General features: G+C 35.7%; 1 protein-coding gene across 1 annotated transcript; it reads right to left on the bottom strand.

The window, feature by feature from the left end:
- Nucleotides 1-7,436: 7,436 nt before the first annotated feature.
- LOC131856096 (serine/threonine-protein kinase SRK2A-like) lies at nucleotides 7,437-8,633 on the bottom strand. Its single transcript, XM_059207371.1, has one exon. The coding sequence runs from the start codon at nucleotides 8,631-8,633 to the stop codon at nucleotides 7,662-7,664; it is 972 nt and encodes a 323-aa protein (XP_059063354.1). The 3' UTR covers nucleotides 7,437-7,661.
- Between the last annotated feature and the right edge of the window lie 2,606 nt (nucleotides 8,634-11,239).

The raw sequence follows: 11,239 nt of genomic DNA, 5'->3' as shown, positions 1-11,239 counted from the left end.
ACCCTTGCAAAATAAAGCACTGGGTGTGAAACTTCATTGGAAGTTATACCAAAATCCAAATTCAAAATGGGCTATACTATTAAGGTCAAAATATCTTGATTGAGGATAGGGAGAGGATCTTCACAACCTTAGTTTTGCCTAAAGGGTCTGCCATGTGGAATTTCATGGCCTCTTGTCGGGATCTCATTTTACCCTCCCTCTCATGGTTAATCCACAATGGATTTAAAGCTCGATTTCGGGAGGATTCATGGAATGGGCATACACCTTTATCTCATATTCGAGATTGGCATCCCCTTGATAATTATCTTAAGCAAGCTTGGGGTGATCAAGTCTACCATTACTTAGACATCCATGATGACCTTGCAACGTGGAAGGATTTCTCTGGCATATGTGCTACCTCAGATTTGGTAACTGAAGTACAAAAAGAACTTTCCTCTAGAACTATCACATTCTCTCCTCTTGAAGATGAGCTCATTTGGCTAGGCTCTCCTTCTGGCCAATATACAGTTAAGGTTGGCTATGAATCAAAATTTCTTCATCTATCTTCTGACTCATGGCCTACAAAACTATTATGGGGATCTACATGCCTTCCTAAGGCAGATGCCTTCACTTGGCTAGCTATCCAGGATAGGATCCTTGCGAGCGCCAGATTAGATAGATTAGGGATCACTGTTGTATTTCCTTGTACTTTATGTGGTTACTTCATGGAAATCTCTGATCATTTATTTCTATAGTGTCCCTTTGCCTTGGATTGTTGGTATTGGTTACTTCGGAGACTAGGTTGGTCAACAAGTGTTGGCCCCAACCTTTGTGATCATTTCAAAGCTTGGCCTTTATTGCACAAATCTTCCACATTTGCACCCCTTTGGGAAATCGGTCCTTCTTTAATCATTTGGAATATCAAGCTTGAAAGAAATGAGAGAGATTTTAAGAACAAACCTACTCCATGGGCACAAGTTATAGATAAAATAGAGAAATCAATATCTGAAGTTATGCTCTCATATCATTTTAAATTATTGCTTACCAAAAAGAATTTTACCAAATGGGACTTTTATTTATTTATGAAAACTGGCCTCTTCTTCAGTCTCTCCGTTCATGGTTGTCAATCTTCTAGCCCATCTTCCTCATCCCAACTATCTGCCACCTGGCTACCTCCTCCACTTGGTTTTGCAAAATTAAATTATGATGGTGCCTCTAGGGAGAATCCGAGCATCTCTAGAGCTGGGGTGGTTATTAGGAATTCTGATGGAAATATAAGTAGAGAAGAATGTAAGAAGTTACCACCTGATTCCAATAATGTTGCAGAGATTGAAGCCCTCCTTCATGGTCTCACCCTTGCCACTTTCATGAATATTCCTAACATTATTGTTGAAGGGGACTCAATGGTGGTTTTTAACATTGTCTCCTCAAGACAGACTTCATCTTGGAAGCTAAGGTATAGATTAGACATGGTTTTGGATAATCTCACATCTTTTCAATCCTTCGAAATCAAACACTATTTTCGAGAAGCAAACATGTTAGCAGATTTTTTGGCAAATAAAGCTATTGATGACCCTGTTTTGCAGCAGGAAGTAGATGTGAGTCATCTCTTACATCTGATTTAATTTTGATTTGTTGGGGAAGGGCAATTTTATTTATCAAAGTATATAGGTATGGCTTTTATTCTCACTTTTTCCCCTCATAATTTTTCAGTGGAGGTACCTCCTTTTCTGGGATATGGACTTCAGTATTGCCATTTAACTTTGTCAAGTTCACGTTAGACACTAGGACTACAACAGTACAGATCGTCCTGTTTAATTTGTGTTTGGTGACATTCTTGGTTCCTCCTATCCTCTTATTCAGATGCGATGGATGTTTTAATTTTTGAGGCTTCATATCACATACATTTTTATATTGTTTGATTTTTGTGACTCCTGGGTGTGCACATCTGCTAACAATGATCTTAGTTAGAAGGTATGCAGGGATTACTAGATCAAAATTGGATAGTAGTGCATATTCTACATTGCTTTCCATGGATGATGCTGATGTTATGATTTATATTTCTACAATTGCGGTTGGTATCAGAGATCTGGATAGTCCTTCCTCCTCAGTTGCAACCTATTCTGGTCCCTCTTCTTTATCCCCTTTCTCCCCTAGGTTTTCTTCAGATGTATATGGGCTTTATTGGGTGGGATATAACTTGTTTCGATGTATTTTGTCAAAAGGATTGTGGATTATCATGGGTGAGGATGGGGTAGTTCTTCATGCTAATTCACTCTTGTTCTGATTAATTAAAAAATAGGTTTTTAGGACCCAAAACCTTTACAGCAAAGATAGAGAAAGAGCACCGAGAAGAACCGTGCAATAAAGTCCGCATACATAAAGACTGGCCAAAAGACCAGCTAACAGAAAGAACAGCTTAACAACAAAAAACAACAAAGAAACAAGGAAGGCGCTACACAGAAATTTTCTTTAGCAGATCCTCCGCCTTTATCACCAGCTTGTCATAGGTGGCCTCGACAGCTTTCAGGTCTTTTAGATCCTTGTTTGGTTTCTTTTCCTTCCTCTTGCCTCTGGTACGGGTTCTGGGACCTTGAGCTTCCCCTGTTCCTTCAGCTTCCAGGTCTAAGTCCTGGATTTCCTTATCATCATCCAACTTGTTGTTGAGGGTGTGGGTGTTGTTGGTCGAGATCTTTAGGATATTTAGGCTCTGTTTAGTGATGTTCTTCAGGCACTCAATTTTTCAACTTTGGTAACAGTGTCCGAGAGGGTTTTTTCGCTAGTGTCCGCAAGGCTTTTTCTGTCCAGCATCTCCTTTTCAATCTTCTCAAACCTGGGGTTGAAAGCATCTCTGATGTCTTCAGCTTTGGCAATGGTGTTTTTTAGGTCCTCAATATAGTCGGCCATTGTATTCCCCTCCCCAGTATTAATGGTTTCCAGAATCAAGATTCTATTACAGAGTTTTTTATATTCATCCACAGCTTTCTTGTAACCATTAATGAGCCACTCCATTGTTTCCATGAAACAATGCAAACCCTCGGGAGGAGGGCCAGATGGGGGAGCAGTTTTTCCAGGGGTAACCTATTCTTCTTTGGGGATGTGGAAGGTGGAAATAGTGTCGGCAGCCCTGAGAGTCTCTTCCATGGTCTCCTTTTCCAGGCCGTGTTCAGCTTCCAGGGTCCTTGCTTGCTTGTCAACTTTCGGTTCCTTTCCAGTTTCCTCTTTTTTCTTGTGATTTTTCTGAGTCTGGGTATGGTTTTTTGTTTTCTTCTTCAACAACCCTTTAGGGTTCTCCTTCTCAGAGTCATCCGAGTCCTCCTCTTCTAAAGAGATGCTAATCAGGGGTTTGTTTTGAGGCTTTTTGCCCTTGGATGAAGAGGGTCTTGTTTTTTTGTATTTCCTCTTCTTCCTGCTTTCATACTCTGAGACATCAGAACTATCCTCTGTATCAAATGAAGATTCACTATCAAATTCCTCCTCCTTAGAAAAGACAGAATCAGAAATCTCTTCCTCAGAATCCACAGAGGGCTGCATCTGAGCAATTTGATTGGCCTTTAAATGGTCATAAATTAGGACCATTAGGCCTTGGTACATAGTGATATCACCCAATGGGTTCTCTTTGTAGGCCTTAAGGGATGCAATCATCAAACAAAGCAGGAAATAAGGGAAATTAACCTTATTATTGTGCCTAAAGTGATTCAATAGAACAAAGTGATACCCATAAACTTTCGTGAACCTACCATATAGAGTGATATAACGCATTAAAACAAAGATAATCTCCCGCCAGGGTTTGGCAAAAGCCCTAGGCGGGTAGTAGGTTTTGCTCAACTTTACCAGTCATTTTTTCTCTTTCTCAGTTACTGGGTACCTTTCAATAGCTTCCCTGCTGACCTTCGCATCTCTGTAGAAGTTGCAACCTTCCCTAGTGAGGCTCGTGGCTTGAGCAATTAAATCTTCGTCAATTTCAACCATTTGATCGCTCATTTTTAACATGCCCTTCTTCCAATTCTTGCAGAAAAGACTGGTTACCATACCATCTTGGCCATGGAGTCTCTCCATGAAATTCGAGAGACCACCCTTCTGTAGAATACCACAAACCTCTTCCTTCTATTTCCATTCTTTACAGCTACTTGGTTCATATCGCCTCCTATTTCCACCCATGTTGTCGCTACTCGCAGCCAAATTTTGAAACTTGTAGAGCTGATTAAACAAAGAGCTTTTCAGAACTATAACAATTACCCAGAAAGCGTGAGAGTTTATGGCATTGATGTTATAATGAGTGATTTTCTCATTATTAAAATAACTTGAAGTACTCACATCAGTACTTTTCATAATTATCCTATCCATCAAGAGTCTTTGGAGTGCTTCTATATCGCTCATTACTAATGATTTGTCTGACATCTTCGGGGAGTCCGCATTCACCCATCCATGTGGTAATTGCCTCACTTTTAACCACCACATTGGCAACCCAGTCAGCAGAGCCATTGGCCTCTTGGTAGATGTGGGAGATATGGCATTTCTTAAAGGTGCTAATAATGTCAATATCAGAGGTGATTATGTTGTGAATCGACCATGAAGGTTTTGAAGTCCCATTAAGGCACTTTATTATATTATTTGAATCCCCTTCTATCCATAGATAGGGGCATTTCCATTTTTTGGCTAGGATGATGCCTTGAAGAGCTGCCATTGCTTTAGCTTTATGGTTGGTTTGTGTTCCAATAGGGACAACAACGATTTCCTTGCAAGTTCCTCTATGATCTCTAAGAATAGCTCCACAACCTGAAGGGCCTGGGTTACCTTTGGCAACACTGTCAAAATTAACTTTGAGCCAACCTTGAGGAGGGGTTTTCCAATTAGCTTCAAGCCTTTTATTGTGGTTGAGATTAGGACCATCAGTGATCTTCATATTCCATACCCTTAAGATATTTGATTCCAGTGAGTTGTTCGAGTAACAAGGACCCTCAATGATCCCTATATTTTCCTGTAGACCATTGAATTTTCTAGAACATAATATCTTGATTGAGGGAGACATCCCTGAAGATTCGGCTATTTCTTTCTTTCCATAGACCCCACAAGATGTGAGGAAGAGAGAGCTGCCACAAACATCTCAAAAAAGAGTTAGTCCATTGAATATTCTAGGAGGAGAACATATCTCTGATGTTATTAGGAAACATCCAAGCAATACTAAATCTCTTAAGGAAGCTTTCCCAAATAGAGGCTGAGAAGGAACAGTGGAGAGCAAGGCAGTCCAAAGACTCTTCCTGTTGAAGGCACAACACACATCTATTAGGGAGGGCAAAACCTCTGCCTTTGAGGTTGTCAAGGGTCAGGATCTTATTTTGGAGGATAGTCCAGAAGAAAAAATTGATTTTGGGGGTAAGACCCTTAATCTAGGCTTTAGACCAATAAGGGTTAATAGGAGGGGGGGGGGAAGGACACAATACATAGAAGACATAGATAAAGTACCTTTGGGATCATGTTTCCAAATCAGGGAATCCTCTTCATTATTCAGCCATACCGCAGACAAATGGATCTTGAGCTTAGAAAGGCTAGGGTGGATACTTTCAATGTTCTGCCATTCATTACCATCCTAGTACTCAGCAACTAAGGAGCCAAAAGATCTAATATAGGAGGGAGCATGGGGGGCCCATTCATTGAAGTCCATTAAAGGTTTATCAAAAAGCCAGGGATCCTCCCAAAATTTTACTTTCCTACCATTTCCAAGTTTCCATATCACTCCTTTAGCTATACCTTCTTTACATTTAGAGGCATGATTCCAAATGTGGGATCCATTAATACTGAGGTCCGAATTAAAGAGGAGAGAGAGGAGGACAGAAGAGAGTACTTAGTTCACCAAATTTTGCACCATTCAGAATCAGAATGAAACATTCTCTAGACTTGTTTGGACAGGAGAGCTTCATTTAAAGTACGAATCCTCTTGAGGCCCAGACCTCCTTTGCTTTTCGGCCTACAAACCTGGTCCCAAGCCACCAAAGACATTCTTTACTTATCCTCAACCCCAAACAATAGGAATCTTCTTTGAATTTTCTCGATTGCTTCAGCATACTTAACTGGAATCTGAAAAGACTAAGAGCATAAATTGGAATACTTTGAAAAGTAGCCTTAAGGAGTTGGAGCTTGCCAGCTTGACTTAAGAGGGCCCATTTCCAACTAGCAAGTTTTTTATGAAATTTGTTTTCTTCCTGGTTCTTTCCCACCGGTATGTCCGCCTGAACTAGGCTCTATAAATCTTCTTTCATAATTAATAAATTCTGTGGCTCTACCACTTTTATCAAAAATAAATAAAAATTTAAAAATAGATTTAAAGGATTAAGTTTATTATTATAATTATAATTATTTAATTATTTAATTAAATAATGTTCATGATTATAATTAATAAATAAACATTGTATAGTTGAACATAAAATACAATGGTATAATTACTCAACATAGTGTATATGTGTTGAAAAATCTTACAATACAAAGTAGAATAATTTGCACTCCTCTAAAATTCTAGAACATTTACATTTTGAAACTCTGAAAGTGAGACTCAAATTGAATATCAAAGTAGAATAACTTGCAACACTCTAAAAAATCAAAAATATTTTGAAACTCTGGAAGTGCTATTCAAATTTAATATGAAAAGTTGAAGAGACAAGATTCATTATAATTGTACACTTAGTAAACATTAACATATTGAAATTTAAAAATATTTAATTTATATGTGTAAATCTTTCTCAAATTCCTTAGTTTAGAAAACCTTTTTACCTTCTTCAAATAGATTTTTTCTAAACACAAACTCAATATTCCCATTTGAATTATTTTCCTATATGATGAAATAAATGCAAGTCTTTTATATAATTTTAACATTATTACAAGTGAACAAATAACTTTTCTTTAAAAAACAATCAAATACTTCTCACATTATTTCTACTAACTGATACTTTTCTTTAAAAACTATCACATACTTCTCACATTACTTCCAGTTCAACAAAAAAACCCATGCACAATGTAGCTTTTTATAAGAGAAAAAGCAGCATGTTTTCTTTGATGACAAAAACTTTAAACAACATGCACAAACCCCCAAATGAGGTCACATTCTAAAGAAACAACGTGAACATCAAATACTTCTGACATTACTTCCACTCGCACTTTTCTAACATCAAATATTTCTCACATTACTTCTGCTAACATATACATAATACAACAGTTCAACAAGAAACTCATGCACTGCATCGCGCTTTTTATTGTAAAATTTTGCAACCTCTAAACAGAGTACAGATTTGCACAAAGATTTGTCTAAAAAAGAAAGAAAAGCAAAACTTGCAAATAATAGAACACAGAAGAGAAACAGAATTGCTAAGCAAAACTTGCAGATAATAAAAACAGAATTGCTAAATGAAATTAATTCATTGTATCATTTACATTATGCAAACGCATGATTTTATACAAAGTTAACCACCGCAGCAAATAGAAATTGCGGAGGTAATAAAGGAAGAAGAAGCGCATTGAACAAAGCTTGCGGTGAAAAGGGCGGAGATAAGTTGCTGTTCACCTTGCATGTTAGGCATGCAAACATAAGATCACGGAGCATAAGCTTGGAGACATGCAGAAGCAGCATGATTTTGATGGCAGATGCTTGAAACCTGACAGAAACCCCCAAGTGAAAGGAAAATTCCCCACTAATCCACCATATCATCGACCTCAAGGCAGTATCGCCCCAGCCCTAATCCCTGAGATGTAGGTATTCTGGCCTCTGCTATCATCCTCATTATCTCATCCATGCTCTGACCTTCCTCATCATACCCATTAATGTCTACCCTCTTACTGTCTCCTGCATCTACCAAATCTGCTCTTAACTTCTTGACGAACCACTGGTGATTTCGAATCTCCTGAATTGTGATCCTCTTGGCAGGATCTGCAACAAAAATTCTTGACAGAAGGTTACGACATTCTGCAGTACAATCCGGAATCCTGTATTGCACCTTCAATACGCGCTCGATAGTCTTTCTCAAATCACTTGGATGATGGGGATCCTGGAACGGATAAGCTCCCACTAACATGACATAGAGTGCTACACCACATGACCACACATCTGCAGCCTTGCCATCGTAGTATCCTTTCCTTGATAAAACCTCCGGGGCTATGTAGAAAGGCGTTCCCACAGTGGATTTGGGCCGAGATTGAAGCAAACAAGACTTTGAGTAACCAAAATCACAGATCTTGATACGAGGAATTACCTCATGACTCCCATCCAGCAGTATGTTTTCCAGCTTCAAATCCCTGTGACAGATTTGCTTAGAATGGCAATAGCTCACCCCTGATATGATTTGTTGAAAGAAGAATCGGGCCTCATCCTCGCTAAGGCGCCCAGCTTTAGAAATGCGTTCAAAGAGCTCCCCACCTGCTGCATATTCCATGACTATTGCCAGATGGGTGGGTGTCAATAGCAGCTCTTTGAAGCGTACAATGTTTGGATGGTTGAGACAACGGTGATTGATGATCTCCCTCTGCACATTCTGGTCAATCTTGTGGCCCCTCTCAATATACTTGACAGCAACCAGTTGTTTGCTGTGCTTGTCTTGCATGAGCTTCGCTACGCCAAAGTTGCCTGACCCAATATCCTTCACAAGTTGGTACCTATCATTATCCATGGCCGCCCCTCTTTCCATTTCTTCCCACTTCTCTGGACTGAGCGAATTCCTCTCAGGTTCTCCTGCTTTCACTCAGGCTGCTCGCTGCTTCCCACTCTTAACAATCTCTATCACCTAATCAGTTTTTGAATAGAGAGAAACTATATTCAGGTTGTTTTTGTTCCGTTGTTTTAGATAAAATTGCTTTAAAATGTCTAATTATAGGTTTAGGGGAGGTTGTTATTTTCATATTTTATTATTATTCTTAAACGTTTAGATTTAGAAACATCTAGAATATTTGTTTTTCTGGTGTTAAAATTTAAATATTTTAATAAAAAAAACATTGTGTTTTCTAAGTGACAATTGAATTGGAATGATATTTATAATAAAATTTTAAATTTATTTTATCTTAATTTATAGATTAATTAATTTAATATAATAATTATATTATTAAAAAAATTTAAATCTTTATGATTATAGTTATAATAATAAATTTAAGCTTAAATCTATTTTTTTATATTTTATAAGATTTCTAAATATAAGTTTAGAAGAGTTTTTTTTTAATATTTAATTATTATGCTTAAATATTTAAAAGCATATTTTTCATGTAAACTATAAAAGGTGTATTTAACAATAATTTTTTTCTAATGCATTATAATTAAAATATTTTTTATAGCTTACAATCAAGTAAATAAAATGTTATGTAGGTGATATAAATTAGAATGATATTTATAATAAATTGGTAAATTTATTTTGTTTTAATTTATTAATTAATTAAATATATTTTTAATAAATTTGATAAAAATTATATGATTAAAAATAAATAGTTTAATCTATATAATTATAATAATAAATCCATGTCCAAATCTAAATCTCAATTATAATTAAATTTGAAAATTATAAATAAATAACCTTAAACTATTCATAGCTATAATCTAAATAAAGGTTTTTTTAATATTTTAATATTTTTAAAATATTTAAATATTAAAGATCAAACTTTAACTAGATTGTAATTAAAAGTAGATTGTATTGAGTTAATATTTGTATTAATGGCATTTTTCTACCTAAATTAGAAATGTGTACAACTTAACTATTTATTTCTTGAAATTATGTATCACTCAAAATATATTCCTTTAATCATTTATTATATTGAATAGCTAGTTTCTATTTTATTTAGCTAGAAAATATCATTTATGTGTTTAGATTAGTATTTTATGTCCTTGAAATATTTCTTGTAAGGTGTGCTTGATAATAGTCTAACACATGTATAAAAAATAAGCATTTAATCTTTTTTCATTTGTGCAAAATATTCCTAGTGAATCTTGTATATATATATGTATATTTTTCTTATAGTTTGAGTTAGGACTAATTTAGTAGTGTTTATGCTACTTTAAGTGAGGAGCCTCCCCTTTGAGTTTGAAGAGAGGTTGTGTCTTGCATACTATTTTATTTTATGTTTTCTAGTAAAAAGTTAAAATCAAAATTCTAACTTTTGACAGCTCTATTGGGGAATGAGATATGACAAGCCAAAATTGTAATGACAAAATCAATATTATTACTCTAATCAATATAGTTTAATCCTAGTTAATATGGTCTAATTAGATTACAAAAAATAAGAATCTTCTTAATCTTATCTTATAAAATCCTAATGAAGAAAATTTATGTGAAGGAGATCTTCACCAATGATTCTTGGCCATCCTATCATAATATTTTTAACATTAAACAAAGAACCACTTCAAATAATTGATAATAATACTCATAACTACATTGATCCACCTTTACTTACATTTTTGTAAGGGGCTAGTATTGCTCCTTAGCACTTACACAATCCAATTGTTTTTTCTTAATTTAAGGAAATAATTTCATTAATTTTATGGCAATGACACAAAATATCTCACTAATTAGAACAAAGTAAGTTCAATAATAACACTAGAAATGCAAGATGTGAATGCAACATATGTTCAGTTATGTCAATATAGACCACACATTTACAATTTCACATCCTATTTGACTCAGAGAAAAATTCTTCTACTCTTCCCTTATATCTGCCTTCTAAAACACACAATATGTAATATGTATTACTATTTTGTGTGCAGGAGTTGACGAATTCTTCTGCTTGACGGAGATTATGTTTGCCGTGTCAATCAAGAAAATGTCGTGTCAATCAATATTTCGGCCATTTCCTTTCCACAAAACACTTTTGACTTCAGATAGCGATCACACAGATAAAAGGCATATTAGGTCATACAAAATGGAAACTGGTTTATACTTGAAAAATAAATAAATTTGTGATGCAAATTGGTCCAGTGGAAAAATACAAACTTAATCACTGGCTACAAACTGAGTCATATTGGAAGAAATACAAACATAATAAAGAAATAACAGGGTACAAATTAAATCTGTGATACAAATTGAGTCAAGCTAGAAAAATACAAACATAACAAGGTAATCACGAGGTATCAACTAAATTTGTGATGCAAACTGACATACTAGAAAAATACAGACTTAATAAAGAAATCATAGAGTAGAAACTAAATTTGTGGTCCTAGATTTGACTCTCGACCTTGTGTGTCAAATAGAACTTCTCTTTTCTTGTTGAACATCAAGAAATTTTTCAATGACTGTTA

This window comes from Cryptomeria japonica, chromosome 6, assembly GCF_030272615.1.
Source record: "Cryptomeria japonica chromosome 6, Sugi_1.0, whole genome shotgun sequence".
In the NCBI taxonomy this organism is placed as follows: Eukaryota; Viridiplantae; Streptophyta; class Pinopsida; order Cupressales; family Cupressaceae; genus Cryptomeria; species Cryptomeria japonica.
Note: the sequence above shows the minus strand (reverse complement) of the source record. Positions and strands in the feature narration are given on the sequence as shown.

What these genes read in the sequence shown, in the direction of transcription:
- LOC131856096 (XM_059207371.1), bottom strand. Translation starts at nt 8,633, where the DNA reads ATGGATAATGATAGGTACCAACTTGTGAAGGATATTGGGTCAGGCAAC.